At 44.5% G+C, this 27,206-nt stretch overlaps 2 protein-coding genes across 4 annotated transcripts in view; both read left to right on the top strand.

Annotated features, from left to right (window-relative positions):
- The window catches only part of TMEFF1 (transmembrane protein with EGF like and two follistatin like domains 1), a 610,729-nt gene extending 600,778 nt beyond the window's left edge, over nucleotides 1–9,951 (top strand). For 2 of the 3 annotated variants that reach the window (XM_029589972.1, XM_029589974.1), the window contains exons 9-10: nucleotides 7,985–8,143; nucleotides 8,590–9,951. In XM_029589972.1, the coding sequence (XP_029445832.1) occupies nucleotides 7,985–8,143; nucleotides 8,590–8,674 (244 nt within the window). In that variant the 3' untranslated portion in view covers nucleotides 8,675–9,951. The remainder of the gene's footprint in view (nucleotides 1–7,984; nucleotides 8,144–8,589) is intronic. The other variant, XM_029589975.1, reaches the window with a different exon arrangement.
- A 266-nt stretch (nucleotides 9,952–10,217) lies between these two features.
- CAVIN4 (caveolae associated protein 4) overlaps nucleotides 10,218–27,206 on the top strand; it is a 110,739-nt gene continuing 93,750 nt past the window's right edge. The window contains exon 1 of the mRNA XM_029589971.1: nucleotides 10,218–10,792. Coding sequence (XP_029445831.1) covers nucleotides 10,382–10,792 — 411 coding nt within the window. The 5' untranslated portion in view covers nucleotides 10,218–10,381. The remainder of the gene's footprint in view (nucleotides 10,793–27,206) is intronic.

Here is a 27,206-nt window from a genome sequence, read left to right as displayed (position 1 = left end):
AAGCTGACTTCCATTCATCCCCAGGATGAATGCGCACCAGATTGTAAGCTCCACGAAGATCGAGTTTGGTAAACACCTTTGCTCCTTGCAGATGGTCCAGAAGCTCAGGGATCAGCGGCAGCGGGTACCGGTCGCGCCTGGTAATGGCGTTCAGCCCTCTATAGTCGATGCACGGATACAGGGATCCGTCCTTTTTCCCTACAAAGAAGAACTCCACTCTGGCCGGGGACTTAGAAGAGCGAATGAACCCCTGAGCCAAGTTCTCCAAAATGTATTTAGACATGGCTTGAGTCTCTGGAAGGGAGAGCAGATACACCCGTCCATGAGGTGGCGTGGTACCAGGCAGCAAGTCAATGGCGCAGTCAAAGGATGATGTTGGAGTAAAAACTCTGCCTGTTCTTTAGAGAAGACGTCTGCAAAGTCCTCATACTGGGAGGATATGGCCAGGGATGCAGCCATTAGATTAAGACTGGGGAGAGGCCGAGCAGGTAGACAAGTATTAAAGCAGTCTTGGCCCCAAGCTGCCACTTGAAGCATGTCCCAATGAATGAGCGGAGAGTGCTTCTGGAGCCACGGTAGCCCCAGTACTGTGGGGTGAACTGACCTCTCCAACACCAAGAAGGATATTTGTTCCGTGTGCATGACACCCATTCGAAGTGTCAATGGTTCGGTGATAGACACAATGCGTCCGGGAAGTACCGTGCCTCGGATGGACATAATCTGAAGTGGAGGGTCTTGATGACGTACAGGAAGCTGAAGCTGTTGTACCAGGTCCCAGCGGATAAAGCTTCCTCCTGCCCCCGAATCGATGAAGGCAGTCATGGCAAAGGTTCCTCCGGGATACTCCAGGGTTACAGGAACAGTGAATTGAGGATCAGAAGCTACACAGCCTAGGGACAGCTCCCCTGTGGCACCTAGGCTTTGGCATTTTCCAACCGTTCTTTGTACTGGGCCAAAAAATGTCCCTTCCCTCCACAGTATAAACAGAGTCCCATAATTCTGCATCTCCTTCTCTCCCCTGGGGTTAGAGTGCTGCGTCCCAGCTGCATCAGTTCCTCCTCAGAGGAATCCTCCTGTGGTCTTGCCGACATGGCTGAAGATACTAGAGGTTTCAAGAATGTGGGAGCCAGCGAGACTTGCCTCTTAGCCGGACAGAACTCCTGGGAGCGTTGCTGTAGCCGACGGTCAATTCTCCCCACTAGATCAATTAAGTTATTCAAGTCCTCCGGGAGATCCCTAGCGGCTAGTTCATCTTTTATTCGGGATGCCAGACCCTCCAAAAATAAGTCTCTTAAGCTGCCTACTTCAGAAGCCAGTGTTCGAAACTCAATGGCATAGTCTGCCAAAGAGCAGGACCCTTGACGCAACTGTAATAGCTCCGTAGTTGCAGTGGAGTGCCGTGCTGGTTCATCGAAGATTTGTTTGAAGATGAGGATGATCTGTTGGAAACTACCCAGCATGGGATCGCTGCGCTCCCACAATGGTGATGCCCAGGCTAGGGCCTTCCCCTCCAGCAAGGAGAGAATGTAAGCGACCTTTACTGAGTCCGTAGGAAACTGTTTGGGTAGCAAAGCATCCTAATGTAGCATTGGTTCAAGAATCCACGACAGAGTTTGGCTTCGCCAGCGTAGCGTGGCGGAACTGGCAAGTGTGGAGGGACTACCGAGTCTGGAGCGACAGCCACTGGATATGTCGGTGGAGTCTCGGAAGGCTGAGCATCCAGGCGGTTAGCTAGTCGTTCCACAGTTGCTGCCAGAACATCCAGGCAGTGCTGCTGTTGTTGCAAACGTTGTGCCATTCCTGGAATAGCCTGAGGGCCCGAAATGTCCGCCAGGTCCATGGCCTTGCAAACTGTTATGAATGGGATAGTGGACCCTTGGGCCGGCCGTGCAGAGTGACGTCAGTACGTGAGAGATATTCCGCAGAGATGGAAAGGCTGGGAGGTGGCACCAAGACAGGAAACCAGATGGTAGCTTCACCCTGGAAGCCCGAGGCCCCCCCAGGAGGAGCCCATGAGGACCCGGGCCGCTGGGACTTAGGAGAATCCCCTCGGAAGGCAAACTCAACAGCCAGGAAGACAGACACAGTTCAGGGCTGGCGGCAGACAGGAAAGTCGCAGAAACGGACCAGAGTCAAAGCCAGGCAGACAATCTGAAGGCAGGCTGGATAGGACCAGGAACGGAGGCTGGATCAGGAGCGGAGGCTGGAACAGGAGCAGAGGCTGGATCAGGAGCGGGGGCTGGATCAGGAGCGATAGTACCTGTAGCAAGAACAAGCTGGCACAGGAACTGAAGCAGGAACAAGCTAGAACAAGAACTAAAGCAGGAACAAGCTGGTACAAGGACGGAACAGCAACTAGATACTCACAGAGAGTGAGCTCGTTGCAAGGCGATTATCTGGAGCAGGAACCGGGTTTAAATCCCCTGCCGGCATCTGATATCATTCCGGGGGCCGGCCGAGGTCTCCCGCCCCTGCAACTTCAAGAGCTGCCTCCTTGCGCTCGCATGTACTCAGAGGGCGGGGCCAAGCTGGAGAGCTCGACCGCGTCTCCCTCGTGGAGCACCATGACGGGGAAAGGCCTGTACAGGCCTCACGCTGGATCGGGGAGACCTGCCCGTGCTTGGGGACAGCCATGGAGGTAAGAGTCCAGGCGCGGGTGTCGCGACCGGGATCGCAACAGTTAGTATAGCTGGGTTTTAAAAAGGTTTGAATAAGTTCTTGGAGGAGAAGTCCATTAACTGCTATTAATCAAGTTGACTTATGAAATGGCCTCTGCTATTACTGGCATCAGTAGCATGGGATCCTCTTAGTGTTTGTGTACTTGCCAGGTTCTTGTAGCCTGGTTTCGCCTCTGTTGGAAACAAGATGCTGGGCTTGATGGACCCTTGGTCTGACCCAGCATGGCAATTTCTTATGTTCTTATGTTCTTATCCCAGTGCATAAATGGCTTTTTAAAAATACTACAGTAGTATTTTACATTTACGTGCATAATTTCCTTTAAAATTCACCTGTTTGTGTGCACTTTTGTCATTTTTCTCAATAGCTAACTTTCTGTTAATACATATACCTTTCTTTCGGTATGATAATGTGTGTCGGATATATGGTTCCTAAGTTGCATGATAGTTTGTTTTTTTCTAAAACTGTTTTTGTATAACGTTTTGACTCTGTGGCTTTTTTTCCAAATGTTTTCAGATTAATTCACTGCTGCTGTATCTTACTATATTATGCTTTAACTACTAGTCCAAAGCTAATGATGCAGAATTATATTTTTAATGTACCTTTTGTAAGATGGCTTCATCAAGCCCAGTATCCTTCTCCAACAGTGGCCAATCCAGGTCACAAGTACCAGGCAGATCCCATAAAGTAGATAGACAAACATTGTCTTGACTGGGAATTGAACCCAGGTCAACTGCTCTGCACTATACAACAGACCTGGTGTGCCAGTAGTGTTGGATCAGTTATCTCAATAGATCCTGCCCTTGTGAGTGATGTCTATGTTGGAGTATTTAGGGAGGTGCCTTTTCAACAGGAAGGTGCTGGTGGCCAGTACCTCTCCCAGCAGGAAGTTGCTGGTAGGGACTTTCCCTCCACAGGGAAAAGACCCAGGTGTAGGCCTTCTCTCAACAAAAGTGTACCAAGGAAGAAGTGTTCCTGTTCTAGGAAGGTAGCTGAGTCCAAGGTGGATGTTGACTCGGTCTTCAAGGCAGAAAGAAGTCTCTAGAGGTTTTGGAGGGATTCCTAAGAATGGTGTGAGAAAAGAAGTACCTGTCTCAAGAAAGAAAGGTTTAGATCCAAATTCATCATCTATCCAGAGAGAGGTTTGGAAAAAAGAGAGGATTATCCTTGGCGAGAGTTCAGAGAGGAAACTGTCCAACTGAGGAAAGTCCTAGAAAACTGCTGACTGAGAAAAGGAATCAATCAGAGGTTGAAAAAATTTGAAAATACAGGATTACTCTTTGTAGGAGTCAGAAGGAAGACTACCTAACATTGGAAGGTCCTGCAGAGTGACTGACTGATAAAATGAATCAACCAGAGACTCATCTGCTATGAGAACTCAGAGAGAAGAAGAGAGCTGCATTCAGACACAGGCACATAGGGAAAGCTAAGAGAAGAGGATTCCTTCCTTAGGGAACTTAACTGCTAACAATGTGCAGCATTTTGATACTGAGAGAGACAGATATTTTTCCTTGTACTTTTGAACTACATTTGTAGAACTGCTTTGGTGTATTGCATATTCAGTGTGTGCTACTTGGATTTTTTATTCTCTCATCAGAGCCCAGTAAGGGATTTTATTTTGAACAACAGTCTTTGTGTGCATTTTGTTTTTTGGGCTGGCTGTGACTGGATTGATAAGAAGAGCTCTAGAAGACATAAAATCTTAAGGACCTTGAATTCTCCCCCCCCCCCCCATACACATACATGCAGGTACCCCAGGAGGGCATAAGGCCTGTCTTTGACCCTGAGCCCCTGTGCCATCCAGAGATCAGAGCAGGGGTTACATCTTGTTTAAATAATTTGTTGTTTGCATTATATTATATGTATCTGGGGTTTTTTATATTATTGTTTGATTTTCTCAAGGGAATTAATGTATCATGGAGTATGTAGCTATAAGCACTACAGTGATAGGTCCTGATTCTCTAAGCTTTTTCTCGAGACACAGAATGGAAGAAAAGTTTTAAGTGAATCAAACCCATTATATTTCTTGAGAAAATGTATTGGTGTCACATTTAATCCTCCCCATCCACCACTTACAGTTCCTGACATCACTTATGATTTTAAGATCAACACCTTGATTTCAACTGGGTCCTAGAAGCACAAAGAGATAACATGGTTACTGAAAGTCACCCAGAGATGCATAGCAGAGGAAAGTCTTCAACTCTATTCTGAGTAATACTGCTGAATCAGTCCAGTGTTCTGACACCTAAGGTACTCACTCTTCCCATACATTTATTGAAAAAAATCAATTTTGGTGCACACATTAAGAGGCGCGTTGAAACATGATTGTATTAGAAACTTTCTTCACATAGTATGGATTGCAAAAAGTACTTAGGTCACTTTCATAGTCTCTTTAACCCAAATTTTGCTGGAATGTAAATAAAAATAATTTGAACTGGAAACTAATAGGATAAGACATATCGCTCATGGCACATATTAGCTTATTGTTCTTACTCAATAAAATCATGTTCCTTATTTTAATCCTATTTTCCAAGAGATTATTTTGCTAATAAAAGAAATACAATTACAACACAGACTAGTGGTGGAAACTTGGAAAAATTACAGACATTTATTTGGTTCCTTTTTATTTGGAAAAGCACACAGAAATTTTAAGCTACAGGCAACAGAGATATTTGCTTGCTTCTGTATTTGTAAACTTGTTAATGACCTAAATTAAAACACTGGCCTTTAAGAAATCAGACAAGTTGCATTTGAACATCTCAACCAAAGAAAGCTTGAAACCTTTAATTTTTCCCTTTCTCATTTTTATCTGTTTTCTAAACATCCTGGCTTATATGCATCATATAGCATGAGGAGTTGTGCAGTTAAGTGGTATTTTATCTACATACATTTGTGAACATAGAAACTAGCAAATATTAGAATCGGTATTAGGTTGCTAAAACCCCATCATATCCCAGTTGCCAGCTATAAAAGTTTGACCACTTGTAGGATATCACTTCTTAGCCAAATCAGTTGTCTTGTGTAAGGGAGTCACCAAATTGTCCCTTACTAGTAAGCCTCAGAGTCTCTGATGAGACTCATCAGACACTGAGTGGCAGATCAGAGTAGAGTAGGAGCAGTATAAAGTGTCTGGGACTCCCCCTTTGGAAGTGTCATTGTTTTGGCAAAGCCTTTGTGATTCAAGGTTCTTCAGTTCTCTCAAAGGAGAGGTTGATTTTCTTCTTCAGGGTCTCTTGGGTTGTTCTTTTTAACAGGAGAGGACTACCTACCACCTGTTCTGGGAGGATTGCTGGAGCCCAAGGTTAGGGAGCCCAGGCTTTAAGGATTAGGGGGACACTCATCTTGGGGTCCAAGGGTAGATTCCTAAGATTTCCTGAAGATCCAAGGAAGTGATCTCTGAGAAAAAAAAAAGGGTAAAGCTCATATTCTTGTTCTGTCTGAGAGAGTTCTTCAGCACTGGAGAGAGAAGATTCATCTTTGTGGGGAGTCAGGGAGAAGACTGCCGTACGGAAAAAAGGTTCTATAGAATTGCTGTCTAAAGAATCAAATGGAGGCTCATCTGTCTTTGTCTACAGAGAAACAGCCAGTATCCAGTTCACTAGATTCCAGTACCTGTATATTTGTATGTTCTGCAAGGGGAAGTGCCCAGGAAGGCTTCCCTTACCAAGAATACCTACTGCTAGGATTATAGATTTGTAAATATGACTTAGACTGTAATGTTTTGGAACTTTATTTTTCTGTATTATGTGCACTGACCTGAAATATACCCATTGTGATTTTCATCTGTAATCAAGTTACCAGTAAAAAGTATTACTTCTGAACAACTTTTTCAGTGATAGTATGTGTTTTTCCTACTGGACTGTTGCAGAGAATCTCCAGGGAAATCCTAAGAGCCTTGAAAGACTAGTCCTTGGCCCCCTGTGCAGAAAGGATGCAGGAGCATGGGTACTGCAATGGCTCATGACCTCCTATGTGAGCCCTTTTGCTAAGAAAAAGTTGGGGCAAAGGCTACCGTTGTTTTTTTCTCATTGGGTAGATGAGCATAAATATTGTCATACTTAATCCAGTACCCAGCCTTCTGAACATATAAGTAAATTACTGAGTGTATTATAATAATGGTGTTTGTTATCCAAGCTGGTAAAAAGTTCTAAAGTAATAGATATTGAGCACCTGTTACCTCAAGATATCGGTGTTACCTCGTGTTAGCCAGCTCAAAAATAAAGGGAGTTAGTATGGGGGGAAACCCCTTGCAGCTACAGGGTTGGCATTGGTTTCAGGCGAGTTGGGGAGCTATACTTGCGACCTCAATCAAACATCCAACTCCCCCATCGCAAATCCACCTCTAGGCGAAGATCTTCATGGCCTGCATGCATGGTTCAGATTAGATGACCTTTATTTGTATCTGCTGAGGCAGCTGAGATTGACAGGAGGGGAAGAGAAATTAGATGGGAAAGATGCACCCATGGTGGGTGGAAGAGTGGCTTAGTGGTTAGAGCACCAGGGTACAATCCAGAAAAGCCAGTGTTCAACTCCCATTTCTCCTAATGACCTTGGGCAAATCACTTTGTGATTCACATTCAAAAGCATTTAACCTAAGAAATTAGTCATCTAAATGAAGAGTTGGGTACTTATCAAGCTAAATTCTAGCTGGATAATAAGTTAGCTAGCTAGAATTTAGCAGGAATAAGTTAGGGGCATTCTGGTGATGTAACTGGGAGGAGTTGAGTTAGCTAGATAAATTATCCAACTAAGTCCAATATTAAAATTAGCTAGATAACTCTGGTCAGCGTGTAGACCTGTCCTAAAGTTAGCCAGATAAACATATCTGGCTAACTTTAAAATAGCTGGATATATTCAGCAGCATGGCCACACCACTGAATATATAGGTTAAGTTAGCTGGATATATGGGGTAAGTTAGCTGGATAAGTTTATTCAGCTAACTAGCTGGGTCGCACAGCAGCTGAATATGGACCCCTTTATCTCCAGTTGTCTCAGGTATCCAGTTAGATTGAAGACTGACTTATCATACCTGAATACTTATCACCATTGTACAGGTCTGCATACATCCATTATAGTAAATTGATAATTATTGTAATGAGAGGGTGAGTGTACTATGGGAAGGGGGTAGAGGAGAGACACCCCACATGTACTTTTCACCCATGTTAAATCAGTGGTGCATAGCATGTCCATTAATATAAGTTCTACTTAATGCATCATCCCTTAAGTGTTATCATAAATTGCGAAAATGGTTTGACTTCTAAATAGATCTGACTTCCACTAAATCATTGTTTTTTGCTTCTATTTTTAGGTGTGATTCTGGATATACTGGGCAGTACTGTGATAAAACAGATTTTAATATTCTTTATGTTGTTCCGAGTAGACAAAAGCTTACCCATGTCCTCATTGCAGCAATAATTGGAGCAGTACAGATTGCTATTATTGTTGCAATTGTTATGTGCATAACAAGGTACAGTATGCAGTTTTAAGCATCATAGAGCTTATGATTTTGAAGTAAAGAAAAAGTTGACAAAATAATTTCCTAGAGCCAGTCTTGTGGTTTTGTGGTGGCATATCCTGGAGATGAATCATTTAGGTCCTAGCTAGAGGGGCTGACATTAGCATAAAGGCCTAGATGTACAAAAAATTATTTTCGGTAGGCACACTATGGGAAAAATTTCTTTAGTTCATCTGTGCTAAATTTGTTACCCCAAATGTTGTACAAGTGATAGCAGTATGAGTAATCACTGAGAGATGTGACCCTCTCCCACAAGCCAGGAACCCCAGTCTGCCTGGTGCATTTGTCAGTGTGCAAGGAAACAGGTGTAATCTCAGGAAAAGTAACTAGTACAAAGGAGGGGAAATAATCCATTTTTTTTAAACAAATGAGATTAAAAATAGATTTTTGTTTTGCAGAAAATGCCCTAAAAATAACAGAGGACGTCGGCAGAAACAAAACCTAGGCCATTTTACATCAGATGCTTCATCCAGGATGGTTTAGCGCAATGACTTTTATACCTGCATTGGCCATGTGATGTACACTTTTATTATATCTTTTTTTAAAGAATGGGAATATTTATTTCAGAGGCCTTATTTTTGGACATTTTGTAGGATAGCACTGTTGGTCTGTTATATAAAGAAGACATCAGCTCTAACAGCAATGGACTGATTTATCAATTTTTCCTTTTATGTTCTTGAATAGGGTCCAGTAGTTCATTTTATGTATTCTGTATCACATGGTTGTATAATGGACTTGTGCTTTCCTTATGGAATGTAACTTTTTTGGGACACACAGACCTTATTTCACTAATGGTCGTGAATAGAAAACAGGACAAATAAAAAGGAACACGTTACCTTAGCAAACAAAAGGCATGAACTAAAAAAAAAAAGTTTACAGTTTACTTTTCTTACAAGAAACTAGAAGGCACTGTGTTTGATAGATATTTCAATGTTTTTTGGAAGTAATTGAATTTTTTTTAGACACTGCCTATCGCATGAACTATGTAGCTGTGTACCGTGTATAACTGTAACATGTTTGATATCTGTATGGGTCGATTTTGGAGCACTCCCATTTTCTCAATTCTAATACTACTTTTAAAGACTTAAAGTTCATAATACAAGGGAAAATTTCCCAGATGTATTGATGACATCCTTGAAAAATAAAATATCTTGGTAGATTTGAATAAGAATTAGTGTTGAATAAACTTTAAAATTCATATGATTAGAATAAAGCCTAGTAGTTGATCACCATTAAATTTGCTTTAATACTAAAATTTTGGGGGCTTTTTTGTTTGTTTGTTTGTTTTGCTTTAATAAAGGAAGTAGGCAATTTAACATCTAGATGATTTAAACCATATAGTTTCTAGGTTTTAAGGGGTAAAAAAAAAGTTTCCAAAGCTCTTGTTTAAAATATTACCAAGAGCAATAAACAATGGAAGTGTCTCTCCAAATGTGTCTGCTGGTTGTAGGCATTATAGTAATAGACTGATAGTTGTTTTCTGAAAGCCCCAGAGGTAAAATGTGAGTAGAATGTGTTCAGCTGTTTTAACATGTAGTTTAGGTTTTTTGAATTTCTGCATGTAGGATTTAATAATTTGTTCAAACTAATTACAAAAATGCTTTCAACATTTTCACTGGAAAAGCATGTCACAATATAATGTTTTCACTGTATTTCCTTTGCTTTAGTGTGTTTCTTTGTTGTTGGATATCATATGATGGTCCTTATATTTTAAAAAATCTCTGGTAATCTTTTTAATAAAATGCTTTTTTATTTAATTGTAAAAAGGATCTGATATTCTCTGGAGGGGAAACACCATAATGCATGGAAGCAGTTTTATGGTTGTGAAAAAAGCCAGATTCTTTTATCTATATTTATTTATCTTTCTAGTACAGTGTAAGTATTTAACAATTGGAACCATCCACAGAAGCATGGCTATTTAAGCCTCTAAACCTAACACGCATTACTTCCTAATTTTAGAGGTTTCATATTCCAGGAGGCATGTGGACAATCATGTTTATCTACTTCATGGTTATAAATGTTTGACCAACCTCCAAGGATGGCGTTTGATACTGCGCCTTCAACCTCTATGAGCCCAGCTGTCAAGCCTCAGTTTTGCACTAGTGCCAGGATTCTTCCTGAGATCTAAGCAGTCATCCTTAGGAGCAGTTACACTTCTATACTTTCAGACCTTAAGGAGAAACAGGCAAAATGGATCATCATGAAGCTACCGCAGAAGCTGACAATATCAATCTAAACCGCTTGTCGGTTGTCTCTGAGGAAGACCAAGAACAGGATGCTGCAATAACAATTGTGACAGTCCTAGATAAAGTGGCCAACATTGTGGACACCGTACAAGCGAGCCAGAAGAGGATCGAAGAGCGGCACCAGACAATGGAAAACGCTATCAAATCCATACAGATTGATATTTTAAAACTGGCTCAGGCTCACTCCAACACAGGTTACACTGTTAACAAACTCCTGGACAAAACTCGCAAAGTTAGTTCAAATGTTAAAGAGGTGAAGGCACGTGTGGACAAGCAGAGTGATAATGTTCAGAAGGTAGAAGCAAAGCAAGAGGAGATGCTGAGAAAAAATAAGTTTCGAGTTGTAATATACCAGGTAAGCTGTTCTTTTCCTTTCAGAAATGGAATAATTGACAAATGTGAGGTACTGTCTTGCATACAAGAGTTGATTAAAGAGAATGCAATTCTAAAAATAGCAGTGTTCAAATACAAAACATATCACTTCAAGGAATTGTATTACATACATGCTTTTCTTTCATGATTTATGAATGACTAATACTCTTGTGCAGGGTTTTGTTCATTGATGAAGACTATAATGAACTAATTCATGTAGCTTTTTGAAGTGATGTTTTCCTTTATTTCAGGTAAGATGTATGCTGTTTGAAGCCAGCAAAGCTTGCTGATTTTGAAAAGATGTACATATTTTCTCTGCTAAGACACAGTGTGCATTTTAGAAGTAATCTATCAATATCATTAAGGAAATTCACTCATCCTCTTATGACTACACAGTAGAGAGAAACATATTTTCAATTAAATGCTATGGATCCAATTCAACCTTTTTATATAGTTACATACTAAAACTTTGCTGGGAAATCCTGAATCAGCCAGTCTGACTGATACTGGATATTTTGGCATGGGAATTCCCCTCCTTAAATGTGATTAAATGCAGGACTATGAAAGATATGAATCACTCTGAAGATTTCAAATCAAAGTTAAGGATATTTCAGACAAAGTACACATTCAGAGAATATTAACTTGCATAGAACCTTTCATGTTCCAAAAACAGGTACATACTTAAGAATGGGCAGATTTTTTAAAACACACATTTCTGAATCAGAATAGCTATGGGCAGATTTGTGTTTGGTTTGCAGAATCATATCTCTAAATTCATTAGGTCAAAATCCATATGAATAACCCATGGATATGTGTTGTTCCAATGAATGTGCAAAGTTCCTGGAATAAGAACCTGAAGACAATTTGAAAAATAAATGAAATGCACAATTATTTATGTACATGTGATATTCTACTTTACTAAAATAAACAGACAAGGTATATTATATGTAAAAATAGCTCTAACTCTAGCAAAGCCAAACACTATAAAGTTATGAAATGAACATTGTGAACCAACATTTGTTAATGTCTGTTAATATATTTTTGGGAATCAATTTCCCAGTATTTTGCTTACGTCTGTTCAAAACACAAACTGCTTGCCCATGAAATTGCTGTACTATACAATGGTTATGTTTGTAACAGACCCTGAGTATAGGAAACTGAAGTCTCCAAAAAAAAAAAAATTCTTGCCCACTACTTCCTTTTGTATTCTTCTACCAACAACAGTGGCTCTCAGTCACTTTGTAATAGAGATTACTCTTACTCTGTATACATGGTCTCAGATATTATATTTGTGCATAAATATATATATATATATATATATATATATATATATATATATATATATATATATATATATATTTATATTTATATACACACAAACATACATACATATATACATAATCCTATCTCTACATTGCATCTAAGAATGCCTTAGCAGGATAGTGTGCCTCTTTAGCAATGACAAAATCTATTATTAGTAACTGTAGGCTTCCCAGACTTCTAGTGTAAGATTAACTGCTGACCAGCAATAGCTATTTGTTGCCACTATGAAAGGTAATATGAGGCAGACTCTGTAAATCTTGTCACGCTGACAATCATATCGGTTATTCTCTCGCCATATTAGGTAGAAATCTCACCAGGAAAACTCTTATTTCCAGAGCACCCAGAGTACAATCTTTTATCATTTCCACTTTTTGATCAGGTGGTATATATTTTAGGTCTACTTAAATCTTTGGTAGGAATGTAGCTCTGTATGATGTGTTTATCCTTGATGTTATTGGTTATGAACATTCCTCTGGAAACAGATGAAAGATTTTATGTAATTTGATGTCATTGCAATCAATATAGATGCATTGTAAACTGAGTTTCCTTTTAACAAAATATTACATTTTTAAACTTTCTTTATATTTGCATTTAATAATTTAACACAAGCATATCCTGTATCAGAAAAATGTCCAGAACAAATAATTACATAAGAAAAAGGAAATAAAAGGCAAATGATTTTGTTAGTCCTAAAAGAGAAAATGGAAATCCAAGAAAAGCTTTGAACGTGAAGTAAGGTAAAAGGGAAAAAGAAAAATCTAGGAACAAGTTGGATATTTCAAAAATAGACAGATTTCATGCTACACCTATCAGTGATTTTTTAGAGTCCAAGAAAAATCTGTGATGGTTAAAAAAAAAGCATACATAAATGTTAATTAAAAAAAAAAACTTCAATCATAATTTATGCTTTTTAGCAGGTGTATTTTGAATGGTCCAGGGTTTAGAAAATGAGTTTCAGTGCTAAAAACTATAAAATCATGTATGTAGAATACAACAAATCCATATCAATTAGAACAAGAACTGGAAACTGTCTAACAATAAAGAGATCTAGTAGTAGCATCTCAGATAACCGCAAGGTCAGTATAATAAAGCATCAGGGATAGATAATGGTATGTTTGGTTGCAAAAGTAAGAACATAAGAACATGCCATACTGGGTCAGACCAAGGGTCCATCAAGCCCAGCATCCTGTTTCCAACAGTGGTCAATCCAGGCCATAAGAACCTGGCAAGTACCCAAAAACTAAGTCTATTCCATGTTATCGTTGCTAGTAATAGCGGTGGTTTTTATCTAAGTCAACTTAATTAATAGCAGGTAATGGACTTCTCCAAGAATTATCCAATCCTTTTTTAAACACAGCTATACTAACTGCACTAACCACATCTTCTGGCAACAAATTCCAGAGTTTAATTGTGCGTTCAATGAAAAAGAACTTTCTCTGATTAGTTTTAAATGTGCCACATGCTAACTTCATGGAGTGCCCCCTAGTCTTTCTATTATCCGAAAGAGTAAATAACTGATTCCCATTTACCCGTTCTAGACCTCTCATGATTTTAAACACCTCTATCATATCCCCCCTCAGCCGTCTCTTCTCCAAGCTGAAAAGTCCTAACTACTTTAGTCTTTCCTCATAGGGGAGCTGTTCCATTCCCCTTATCATTTTGGTAGCCCTTCTCTGTACCTTCTCCATCGCAATTATATCTTTTTTGAGATGCAGCGACCAGAATTGTACACAGTATTCAAGGTGTGGTCTCACCATGGAACGATACAGAGGCATTATGACATTTTCCGTTTTATTCACCATTCCCTTTCTAATAATTCCCAACATTCTGTTTGCTTTTTTGACTGCCGCAGCACACTGAACCGATGATTTCAATGTGTTATCCACTATGACACCTAGCTCTCTTTCTTGGGTAGTAGCACCTAATATGGAACCTAACATTGTGTAACTATAGCATAGGTTATTTTTCCCTATATTCATCACCTTGCACTTGCCCACATTAAATTTCATCTGACATTTTGATGCCCAATTTTCCATTCTCACAAGGTCTTCCTGCAATTTATCACAATCTGCTTGTGATTTAACTACTCTGAACAATTTTGTTTCATCTGCAAATTTGATTACCTCACTTGTCATGTTTCTTTCCAGATCATTTATAAATATATTGAAAAGTAAGGGTCCCAGTACAGATCTCTGAGGCACTCCACTGCCCATTCTCTTCCACTGAGAAAATTGTCCATTTAATCCTACTCTCTGTTTCCTGTCTTTTAGCCAGTTTGTAATCCACGAAAGGACATCGCCACCTATCCCATGACTTTTTATTTTTCCAAGAAGCCTCTCATGAGGAACCTTGTCAAATGCCTTCTGAAAATCCAAGTACACTACATCTACCGGTTCACCTTTATCCACATGTTTATTATCTGCTTCAAAAAAGTGAAGCAGATTTGTGAAGCAAGACTTGCCTTGGGTAAAGCCATGCTGACTTTGTTCCATTAAACCATGTCTTTCTATATGTTCTGTGATTTTGATGTTTACAACACTTTCCACTATTTTTCCTGGCACTGAAGTCAGGCTAACCGGTCTGTAGTTTCCCGGATTGCCCCTGGAGCCCTTTTTAAATATGGGGGTTACATTAGCTATCCTCCAGTCTTCAGGTACATAAGAACATGTCATACTGGGTCAGACCAAGGGTCCATCAAGCCCAGCATCCTGTTTCCAACAGTGGCCAATCCAGGCCATAAGAACCTGGCAAGAACTCAAAAACTAAGTCTATTCCATGTTACCGTTGCTAGTAATAGCGGTGGTTATCATCTAAGTCAACTTAATTAATAGCAGGTAATGGACTTCTCCTCCAAGAACTTATCCAATCCTTTTTAAACACAGCTATACTAACTGCACTAACCACATCTGGCAAAAAATTCCAGAGTTTAATTGTGCGTTGAGTGAAAAAGAAGTTTCTCCGATTAGTTTTAAATGTGCCATATGCTAACTTCATGGACTGCCCCCTAGTCTTTCTATTATCTGAAAGAGTAAAAAACTGATTCACATCTACCCGTTCTAGACCTCTCATGATTTTAAACACCTGATTTTAAACACCTCTATCATATCCCCCCTCAGCCGTCTCTTCTCCAAGCTGAAAAGTCCTAACCTCTTTAGTCTTTCCTCATAGGGGAGCTGTTCCATTCCCCTTATCATTTTGGTAGCCCTTCTCTGTACCTTCTCCATTTCAATTATATCTTTTTGAGATGCGGTGACCAGAATTGTACACAGTATTCGAGGTGCGGTCTCACCATGGAGCGATACAGAGGCATTATGACATTTTCTGTTTTATTCACCATTCGCTTTCTAATAATTCCTAACATTCTGTTTGCTTTTTTGACTGCCACTGTTACGGCTATGGCTGCTGTGCAACCGCCTCACCACCAGGGGTCCCTCTAGAGCTGGCTCTCCTGACAGGCCCAGTCTATCTCCCTTCTCCTCTCTATGTTCTGGGCTTTCCCTTATAACCCTGCCTGACAGTCCCCTCAGTGCTTCGGCATCGAGCTCGCCTGGGCTCCCTGCTCTAGCCTTCCTTGCTTGCTGTGCGTGTGGTCCTTTGACCTTGCTTTGCCTAGCCTTGCCTTCGGGCCTTCTGTCTTGCCTTGCCTTGCGTGGCCTTCGGGCCTTCTGTCTTGCCTTGCCTTGCGTGGCCTTCGGGCCTTCTACCTTGTCTTGCCTTGCCTTGCCTTGCGTGGCCTTCGGGCCTTCTGTCTTGCCTTGCCTTGCGTGGCCTTCGGGCCTTCTGTCTTGCCTTGCCTTGCGCGGCCTTCGGGCCTTCTACCTTGTCTTGCCTTACGTGGCCTTCGGGCCTTCTGTCTGCCTTGCCTTGCCTTGCGTGGCCTTCGGGCCTTCTACCTTGTCTTGCCTTGCCTTGCCTTGCGTGGCCTTTGGGCCTTCTACCTTGTCTTGCCTTGCCTTGCGTGGCCTTTGGGCCTTCTACCTTGTCTTGCCTTGCCTTGCCTTGCGTGGCCTTCGGGCCTTCTACCTTGTCTTGCCTTGCCTTGCCTTGCGTGGCCTTCGGGCCTTCTGTCTTGTCTTGACTTGCCTTGCCTTGCGCGGCCTTCGGGCCTTCTGTCTTGCCTTGCCTTGCCTTGCGCGGCCTTCGGGCCTTCTGTCTTGCCTTGCCTTGCCTTGCCTTGCGCGGCCTTCGGGCCTTCTACCTTGTGCTGTGTATGGTCTTCGGACCTTCTGCCCTGCCCTGCCTTGCTTACTGTGCGTGCAGTCCTACGGGCCCTCTGCTCTACTGTCTGTGTGTGTTTGGCCTACGGGCTCTCTGCCCTGCTTACTGTGTGTGGCCTACGGGCCTTCTGTGTGGGTGTGGCCTACGGGCCTTCTGACCTGCCTTGCCCCGCTTACGGTGTGTGGCCTACGGGCCTTCTGACCTGCCTTGCCCCACTTACGGTGTGTGGCCTACGGGCCTTCTGACCTGCCTTGCCCCGCTTACGGTGTGTGGCCTACGGGCCTTCTGACATGCCTTGCCCCGCTTACGGTGTCTGGCCTACGGGCCTTCTGTGTGTGTGTGGCCTACGGGCCTTCTGACCTGCCTTGCTCTGCCTCCTGCCCTGACCCAGCCTGAACCTAGACACTGCTATCTGCCGCCTGCCCTGACCCAGCCGGGACCCAGACACGGTTTCCATCCATCCCTGTCTCTCTCCACCTGGAGCCACCCTTTTGGGTGGTGTTCACTACCCCTGAACTCAGCCCAAGCATAACAGTATGCCGAAGCCATCAAATTTCCAGGGGAAGAGATAGGTCTGTGTGCTAATCCGGTGAGTCAACTTTTTTTCCCTATTACAAGATGCCTCCTTCAAAGTTTTATACCTGCAATTCCTGTCAGACCTTGAATTACCTAAGCTATCAGAACTGTCTAGCCTGTCAACTTGCTGGTCAGGAACACTGGTCGTGCAGTACCTGCAATAAGAGAAATGTCTCTGTCTATCAAGAGTGTTTAAACTGTTCTACTCCACAGCCAGGATGGTGGAAATGTTCATGTCTTCCGTGCCTTTTGCCTCCAGGCGAACCCTGCCCCCGCTGCAAAGCTAACGGGCCATCTGTTTCTCCCAAAAGCTCAGCTAGTTCTACTACCGGGCGTTCAGCTTCTGGCTCAGTTAGCAACATTATTTCATGTAACAGTTTATGGATTAAGCATTCTAGCACTTCATCTCTAGACACTTTGGAAAAAACTTGCTACCAGGAAACAAGTATTAATTCTGAAAATCTTAGAACTCACCGGGTTAAGAAGCCTTCTATAACTTCCACACTAGAGCCTCAGAAACGAAAGCAGAGAGAAGTAATTAACTCTAGCAGAGCTCTGCCTCCCACAGCTGCAGTTAAGACACTAACGAGCACCTTCCCTAGACGTCCTAGAACTGCCTGTGCCCTCTCTAAGCAGCTCCTCCAGAAACAAAAGCAGGAGCTTCTGACTCAAGGTATCAAGCCCACGGCAGTACAATCTTTGTCCTCCCTGCGCCTTAATTCTAACCTTGTTGCTCTGCCACCCAAGCATGCTGCATTACCCCATGAGGGGCCTGAACCTGTTGCATCATCCCGAGCGGGTTCCAAGACTGCTGCATTACCCCAAGAGGGGCCTGAGCCTGCTGCACCACCCCAAGAGGGGTCCAAGTCTGCTGCATCTCCCCGCAAGGGGCCCAAGTCTGTGGCATCACCCCGCGAGGGGTCTGAACCTGTGGCATCACCCCGAGAGGGGTCCAAGCCTGTTTTATCACCCCGAGAGGGGCCCGAACCTGTTTTATCACCCCGAGAGGGGCCCAAGCCTGTTTCATCACCCCGAGAGGGGTCCGAACCTGTTGCATCACCCCAAGAGGGGCCTGAACCTGTTGCATCATCCCGAGAGGGTTCTGAGCCCGCTGCATCGCCTCGAGTGGAGTCCGAGCCCGCTGCTTCACCCCCGGAGGGGCTCGAACCGGTCCTGCTGCTGGCCCCGGAAGGATCTGAACCGGTCCTACTGACAGACTGTGTCTCTCAGCCGTCTGAAACTGCCGAACCGGTCTTGCTGCCGCCCCCGGAGGGGTCCGAACTGGTCTTGCTGCCGCCCCCGGAGGGGCCCGAACCGGTCTTGCTGCCGCCCCTGGAGGGGTCTGAACTGGTCCTACTGACAGACTGTGTTTCTCAGCCGTCTGACACTGCCGAACCGGTCTTGCTGCCGCCCCTAGAGGGGTCCGAACCGGTTTTGCTGCTGCCCCTGGAGGGGTCCGAACCGGTCCTGCTGCCGCCCCCGGAGGGGCTCGAACCGGCTTTGCTGCCATCCTCGGAGGAGTCCGAATCGGCCCTGCTGTCGTTCCTGGAGGGGTCCGAACCGGTCCTACTGACAGACTTTCCGACTCAGCCATCTGAGTCTACTGAACCAGTCCTGCTGCCGCCCCCGGAGGGGCTCGAACCGGTCCTGCTGCCATTCCCAGAGGGGCTCGAACCGGCCCTGCTGCCGTCCCCGGAGGGGTCCGAACCGGTCCTACTGACAGACTTTCTGACTCAGCCATCTGAGTCTACTGAAGCGGTCCTGCTGCCGTCCCCGGAGGGGTCCGAACCGGCCCTACTGACAGACTTTCTGACTCAGCCATCCGAGCCTGCTGAACCGGCCCTGCTGCCGCCCCCGGAGGGGTCCGAACCGGCCCTGCTGCAGTCCCCGGAGGGGTCCGAACCGGCCCTACTGCAGTCCCCGGAGGGGTCCGAACCGGGCCTGCCAACAGACTTTGTTACTCAACCATCTGAGCCTGCTGTAACGATCCAGCTGCCAACTCAGGAGGGGCCCGTACTGGTCCTACGGTCGCCGACCCCGGAGGAGTCTGTGCCGGCCCTGATACCGATCCTGGAGGGGTCCAGACCAGTCCTGCTGTCGTCTCAGGAGGGATTACGGACTATTTCTCTGCCCCAGGTGGGGTTTATGTTCCCCTTGTCACCCCAGGAGGGGTTATGGAAATCTGCACCGCCTCTGCTACCCCAGGAGGGGTCTAACTCTGCCGCCTTGTCCCAGGAGGGGTTATGGACTATGTTGCTGCCCCAGGTTGGGGTTGCGTCTGCCTTATTACTCCAGGAAGGGTTATGGACTGCCTTGCTGCCCCGGGAGGGAGTTGAACCTGCCGCATCGCCCCCAGAGTGGTCTCACGTTATTATTGAGTACCTCCTGCAAAAATGGGATCCAGGAGGAGGGGGAGGCCTTGAGGGGGGGTACTGTTACGGCTATGGCTGCTGTGCAACCGCCTCACCACCAGGGGTCCCTCTAGAGCTGGCTCTCCTGACAGGCCCAGTCTATCTCCCTTCTCCTCTCTATGTTCTGGGCTTTCCCTTATAACCCTGCCTGACAGTCCCCTCAGTGCTTCGGCATCGAGCTCGCCTGGGCTCCCTGCTCTAGCCTTCCTTGCTTGCTGTGCGTGTGGTCCTTTGACCTTGCTTTGCCTAGCCTTGCCTTCGGGCCTTCTGTCTTGCCTTGCCTTGCGTGGCCTTCGGGCCTTCTGTCTTGCCTTGCCTTGCGCGGCCTTCGGGCCTTCTACCTTGTCTTGCCTTGCCTTGCGTGGCCTTCGGGCCTTCTGTCTTGCCTTGCCTTGCGCGGCCTTCGGGCCTTCTACCTTGTCTTGCCTTGCGTGGCCTTCGGGCCTTCTGTCTGCCTTGCCTTGCCTTGCGTGGCCTTCGGGCCTTCTACCTTGTCTTGCCTTGCCTTGCCTTGCGTGGCCTTTGGGCCTTCTACCTTGTCTTGCCTTGCCTTGCGTGGCCTTTGGGCCTTCTACCTTGTCTTGCCTTGCCTTGCGTGGCCTTTGGGCCTTCTACCTTGTCTTGCCTTGCCTTGCCTTGCGTGGCCTTCGGGCCTTCTACCTTGTCTTGCCTTGCCTTGCCTTGCGTGGCCTTCGGGCCTTCTGTCTTGTCTTGCCTTGCCTTGCCTTGCGCGGCCTTCGGGCCTTCTGTCTTGCCTTGCCTTGCCTTGCGCGGCCTTCGGGCCTTCTGTCTTGCCTTGCCTTGCCTTGCGCGGCCTTCGGGCCTTCTACCTTGTGCTGTGTATGGTCTTCGGACCTTCTGCCCTGCCCTGCCTTGCTTACTGTGCGTGCAGTCCTACGGGCCCTCTGCTCTACTGTCTGTGTGTGTTTGGCCTACGGGCTCTCTGCCCTGCTTACTGTGTGTGGCCTACGGGCCTTCTGTGTGGGTGTGGCCTACGGGCCTTCTGACCTGCCTTGCCCCGCTTACGGTGTGTGGCCTACGGGCCTTCTGTGTGTGTGTGGCCTACGGGCCTTCTGACCTGCCTTGCCCCGCTTACGGTGTGTGGCCTACGGGCCTTCTGACCTGCCTTGCCCCGCTTACGGTGTGTGGCCTACGGGCCTTCTGACATGCCTTGCCCCGCTTACGGTGTCTGGCCTACGGGCCTTCTGTGTGTGTGTGGCCTACGGGCCTTCTGACCTGCCTTGCTCTGCCTCCTGCCCTGACCCAGCCTGAACCTAGACACTGCTATCTGCCGCCTGCCCTGACCCAGCCGGGACCCAGACACGGTTTCCATCCATCCCTGTCTCTCTCCACCTGGAGCCACCCTTTTGGGTGGTGTTCACTACCCCTGAACTCAGCCCAAGCGTAACAGCCACAGCACACTAAACCGACGATTTCAATGTGTTATCCACTTGATGCCTAGATCTCTTTCTTGGGTGGTAGCACCTAATATGGAACCTAACATTGTGTAACTATAGCATGGGTTATTTTTCCCTATATGCATCACCTAGCACCTGTCCACATTAAATGGATGATTTTAATGATAGGTTACAAATTTTTACTGAATTTAACAATAGTCTGGAATTTCATTTTTTTTAGTTCCTTCAGAACTCTGGGGTGTATACCATCCGGTCCAGATGATTTGCTACTCTTAAGTATGTCAATCAGGTCTACCACATCTTTTAGGTTCACCATGAATCATTCAGTCCATCTGAATCATTACCCATGAAAACCTTCTCCAGTACGGGTACCCTCCCAACATCCTTTTCAGTAAACACCGAAGAAAAGAAATCATTTAATCTTTCCGCGATGGCCTTATCTTCTTAAGTGCCCCTTTAATCCCTCGATCATCTAACAGTCCAACTGACTCCCTCACAGGCTTTCTGCTTCGGATATATTTAAAAAAGTTTTTACTGTGAGTTTTTGCCTCTACGGCCAACTTCTTTTCAAATTCTCTCTTAGCCTGTCTTATCAATGTCTTACATTTAACTTGCCAATGTTTAAGCATTATCCTATTTTCTTCTGTTGGATCCTTCTTCCAATTTTTGAATGAAGATCTTTTGGCTAAAATAGCTTCTTTCACATCCCCTTTTAACCATGCCGGTAATCATTTTGCCTTCTTTCCACCTTTCTTAATGTACGGAATACATCTGGATTGTGCTTCTAGGATGGTATTTTTTAACAATGACCTTTTGTAGCTGCTCCTTTCAGTTTCTTTCTAACTATTTTTCTCATTTTATCAAAGTTTCCCTTTTGAAAGAGCCATGGATTTGCTTACTGTCCCCCTTCCAGTCATTAATTCAAATTATTTTTTTTTAATTTTATTTTTATTGAATTTTCAATAATTATTAACATCGTAAACAATGTTCAGAAAAAATACAGAGAATGCAAAATCAAATACTGACTAATGGCATTATATCTTGCTCACAAGAAAGAAAATCGTTCTCTATGATCATACCAAACTAAGGGCCTCATTTTCCAAGGAGTTACCACGCGTGATAATTCCACAAACCATGCTAACAGCAGTTAATGTGGTTTGCGAATGCAAATTTTTAATTTCATACTCAGGGGGTGGGGGCAGAGTTGGGGTGGGGCAAATGTAAAGTAGGGAGGATTTATTGTGTGCTGTGAAACAGCCACACTGTTAGTGTGGCCAATAACTACACCTCTTTCATTTGTGTTACAGAGAGAGAGTGAGAGAGAGGCTTGCCATAGTGTCTCCTCCGTAGACAGGTATTTGTATCCCTATGGGAGGCCCACCTAGTAACTCGAGGTGAGGTTTAAGTATTAGTGTAGGGGGTTAGGGGGCACTTTCACATTCAACGTGAGACGTACGAACAGAACAGTGGTCTCTTGTGAAGATTTGATGACCTACGGAGTGAGGAAACTCACTCCAAGATGAGATTTGTGCAATGTTCTTTCCACCTAGCTTGTTGTTACCCAGGTAGAAAGTCCATCAAGCTAGGTGGAGAGAACATTGCACAAATCTCATCTTGGAGTGAGTTTCCTCACTCCGTAGGTCATCAAATCTTCACAAGAGACCTGTTCGTATATCTCACTTAGTCGGTGTCTGCATCTCGTCGGTTCTGCCAGCGGCCCCTCCCTCCGGTCTCAAAACAGCGGGTCTCGCAAAAACTTCCTCGATCCACGTTTGCCTTGCTTGCAAAAACGGCGTTGAGGTAAAAGTTTCGCGAACCTGAGCTTTTCTTTTGGTATGAGGCATTCTTTATTTAAGATTAGTTTCCAGGAAATTAGAAATCTAAGAGAAGCTCGAGCCACTTTTTCGCGAAGCTGAGGAGCTGTGTGGACTTATGCATCGGCCATCTTGCCCGCAGTAATTCAAATTTTATCATATTATGATGTCTATTGCCAAGCGGCCCCACCACCGTTACCTCTCTCACCAAATCCTGTGCTCCACTGAGAATTAGATCGAAAATTGCTCCCTCTCTCATCGGTTCCTGAACCAATTGCTCCATAAAGCTATCATTTATTCCATCCAGGAAATTTATCTCTCTAGCGTGTCCCGATGATACATTTACCCGTTCAAAATTGGGGTAATTGAAGTCTCCCAATATTACCACACTACCAATTTGGTTAGCTTCCCTAATTTCTCTCAGCATTTCACTGTCAGTCTCACCATCTTGACCAGGTGGATGGTAGTATACTATCAGTATAGTCTTCCCCGACACACAAGGGATTTCTACCCATAAAGATTCAATTGTGCATTTAGTCTCGTACAGGATGTTTATCCTGTGGACTCTATGCCATCCTGGACATAAAGCACCACACCGCCTCCCTTGTGCTCCTCTCTGTCATTGCGATATAATTTGTACCCCGGTATAGCACTGTCCCATTGTTTGTCCTCCTACCACCATGTCTCTGAGATGCCAATTAAGTCTATGTCATCATTCACTGCTATACATTCTAATTCTCCCATCTTACTTCTTAGACTTCTAGCATTAGCATACAAACATTTCAAAGTTTGTTTTTTGTTTGTATTTTCATTCTGCTTTTTAATTGATAGAGATAAGTTAGAATTTTTTAGCTCAGGTGAGTTTTTAGTTACAGGCACTTGGACTACTTTTCTTATTATTGGAACCTCACTGTCGGGATGCCCTAATTCTAATGCATCATTCGTATCCTTTGAAGATACCTCTCTCCGAACCATGCACTGCTGAGTGACTGTTGGCTTTTCCCTTTGTTCTAGTTTAAAAGCTGCTCTATCTCCTTTTTAAAGGTTAGTGCCAGCAGTCTGGTTCCACCCTGGTTAAGGTGGAGCCCATCCCTTCGGAAGAGACTCCCCCTTCCCCAAAAGGTTCCCCAGTTCCTAACAAAACTGAATCCCTCTTCCTTGCACCATCGTCTCATTCACGCATTGAGACTCCGGAGCTCTGCCTGCCTCTGGTGACCTGCACATGGAACAGGGAGCATTTCAGAGAATGCTACCCTGGAGGTTCTGGATTTACGTAGAGGCATCATCAGCTGCAAAATGGTGGTAATATTAGTCATGTATAAGTCACTAGTGAAACCCAGTCTTGAACATTGTGTACAGTTTTGGAAGGCTGCACCTTCATAAGAACATTGATAGGATGGAAGCAATTCAGAAAAGGGCTAAAACAGCCACTAAAATGATTCAAGGCTTGCAATACAAACTGTACACAGAGAAGACACTTGAAGGGCAATATTCAACACAATTTGTACAGGCAGGAAGTGTTTTACCCATATAAATTAGATATCTGAAAATTGCCCTCCCTGAATGTGGCTAAAAGTGTGTGTGTTAATGAAGAGGACTTGAGTGTAAGCTCAGTCATATGGAACTTTAGAAGTGAAAGTTAAGAGAGTGGTACAGCTGCATCAGGGGTTAAACCCTGCTCACCTGGGGGCCAACATTTGAGGTGGCCCCAACAACCAAATGTAAAAAAAAATGAATGTAGTCGCGAGATGAGAACCATGTCCCCACATTCCCCCAATCTCCAAGTAGGCCATAAGGGCCAAATTCTCCCCTCCCACACACACATAGCTACCCATGCCCCCCACTCTAACAAAATGTAGCATTCATTCCTACACCTGACCACTCCGCCCCAACCCCCTCAAATCTATAAAAGACATTGTTGGTCTATAGAGGGACCCATGACCCCTCTACCTTCCCCCTCCCTATTGGACCTTCCAAGTTTGAAAAAGCATTGGTTTCTAGTGGAGGGCTCCTTCTACCTCACACCAATACCGCTAAGGTTTGAAATTCTTCCAGCAAAATGGTCCAGAGTGCCCCCTAACCCCAGCCTGGTTAATGCCATTTTTCAAAGTGGTGCCAGCTTAGCCTTGCCTCAGTCACATAACGAGGGGTAAGGTCTAGGTATGAGGCTAAGACAAGGTCATGTGATCTGGCAAGGTCAGGTTCTCACCATTTTGAAAAATGGTGCTGACAGACCCAGGGCTAGGGGGTGCCCCAGGCCCTATTGCTGATGGAATTTCATACTTTAGAGGTGTGGGGGTGCAGGAGGGGTGGTTAAGGGATGGGATGTGGGGCCCACACCACCAGAAACCAATGCTTTTTTCATACTTGGAGGGCCAGGGGGAGAGAGGTCAGGGGGTCCCCTTATAGAACCACAAGATCTTTTATGGATTTTGGTGTTGGGGTGGTGGGTGGGGGGTCAGATCCAGAGGTTGGAGGAATGAAAGATCCATTTTGTTGGTGTGGGGGCATGGGGAGGGAAATTTGGCTTTCATAGCCTACATGGAGATAGGGGGGTGGGGCTGTCGATCATGCCACTATATGAAATTTTTTTTACATTTGGTTGTTAGGGCTGCTTTGAGTGATAGCCGCAGGGTGAAATGGGAGGAGGGGGGGGTTCAGGTTTGACTCCCCTCACAAGGTTCTACATTTTGATGGGTTTTTAAAGTTATAATGGCCTTTTAAATCTAACACAGGAGCCTCAAGATCTATGTTAGGGTCTTGTAGAACCCGTGTTAGGTTACCATTTCTTCAGGTATGTAGGTAAATTAATGTGGCTGGCAACTTTCCAAGTTGTCTGTGTTTATTTACATCATATTTCCTATTGATTAACTGCTTTGCATAGATCTACAATATTCATGCATGCAAATCCCATACAAAGCAGTTCATTGTAATAGGGGAGGGAATCTGGGCAGGGCTATGCTAAATATCACATAAGTCATTTGATATTGCCATGATTGACAGCGTATATCATACAATATACCCTGTTTAATGTGTGTTAGAGTCCTACCGCAGCTTGATGCATCTCCCAGTAGGTTTGATGGTGATTTGAATTATTACAAAGCTTGGAGGTAAGACATGGGAGGTAGCCTAAGTGATGGATTAAATATGTAACTTGTAAAAACCAAAAAGGGAGATAAGGTCTGAAATAGCCTACCAGTGGAGATGATGGAGTTTAGCATTCTTATAGGGTCAGAGCAAAAATCAAGCTAATTCGGTATCCTGTCTCTGAAACATATAGAAACATAGAAACATAGAAATGACGGCAGAAGAAGACCAAATGGCCCATCCAGTCTGCCCAGCAAGCTTCACACATTTTTTCTCTCATACTTATCTGTTTCTCTTAGCTCTTGGTTCTATTTCCCTTCCACCGCCACCTTTAATATAGAGAGCAGTGATGGTGCTGCATCCAAGTGAAATATCTAGCTTGATTAGTTAGGGGTAGTAGCCGCCGCAATAAGCAAGCTACACCCATGCTTATTTGTTTTACCCAGACTATGTTATACAGCCCTTATCGGTTGTTTTTCTTCTCCCCTGCCAATAAGCAAGCTTCTCCCCTGCCAATAAGCAAGCTACACCCATGCTTATTTGTTTTACCCAGACTATGTTATACAGCCCTTATTGGTTGTTTTTCTTCTCCCCTGCCGTTGAAGCAGGGAGCTATGCTGGATATGCGTGAAGTATCAGTTTTCTTTTTTTCTCCCCTGCCGTTGAAGCAGAGAGCTATGCTGGATATGCGTGAAGTATCAGTCTTCTCCCATGCTGTTGAAGCAGAGAGCCATGCTGGATATGCATCGAAAGTGAAGTATCAGGCACATTTGGTTTGGGGTAGTAACCGCCTTAACAAGCCAGCTACTCCCCGCTTTGTGAGTGCGAACCCTCTTTTCTTCTCCCCTGCCGTTGAAGCAGAGAGCTCTGCTGGATGTGTGAAGTATCAGTTTTTCTTCTCCCCTGCCGTTGAAGCAGAGAACTATGCTGTATATGCATTGAAAGTGAAGTATCAGGCTTATTTGATTTGGGGTAGTAACCGCCGTAACAAGCCAGCTACTCCCCTCTTTGTGAGTGTGAATCCTTTTTCCCACATTTCCTCTTGCTGTTGAAGCTTAGAGCGATGTTGGAGTCACAGTAAGCATGTGTATGTTTATTTAATAAGGGTATTGTCTCCAGGCAGTAGCCATCATTCTGGCGAGTCACCCACTCTTCATTGGCGGCCTCTTGACTTTATGGATCCACAGTGTTTATCCCACGCCCCTTTGAAGTCCTTCACAGTTCTGGTCTTCACCACATCCTCCGGAAGGGCATTCCAGGCATCCACCACCCTCTCCGTGAAGAAATACTTCCTGACATTGGTTCTGAATCTTCCTCCCTGGAGCTTCAAATCGTGACCCCTGGTTCTGCTGATTTTTTTCCTACGGAAAAGGTTTGTTGTTGTCTTTGGATCATTAACACCTTTCAAGTATCTGAAAGTCTGTATCATATCACCTCTGCTTCTCCTTTCCTCCAGGGTATATCTGTATCATATCACCTCTGCTCCTCCTTTCCTCCAGGGTGTACATATTTGAGCTCCTAGAAGAAGCACAAAAGAAATAGGACATGTG

The sequence above is a fragment of the Rhinatrema bivittatum genome, chromosome 2 (genome assembly GCF_901001135.1).
Source record: "Rhinatrema bivittatum chromosome 2, aRhiBiv1.1, whole genome shotgun sequence".
Lineage (NCBI taxonomy): Eukaryota > Metazoa > Chordata > Amphibia > Gymnophiona > Rhinatrematidae > Rhinatrema > Rhinatrema bivittatum.
Note: the sequence above shows the minus strand (reverse complement) of the source record. Positions and strands in the feature narration are given on the sequence as shown.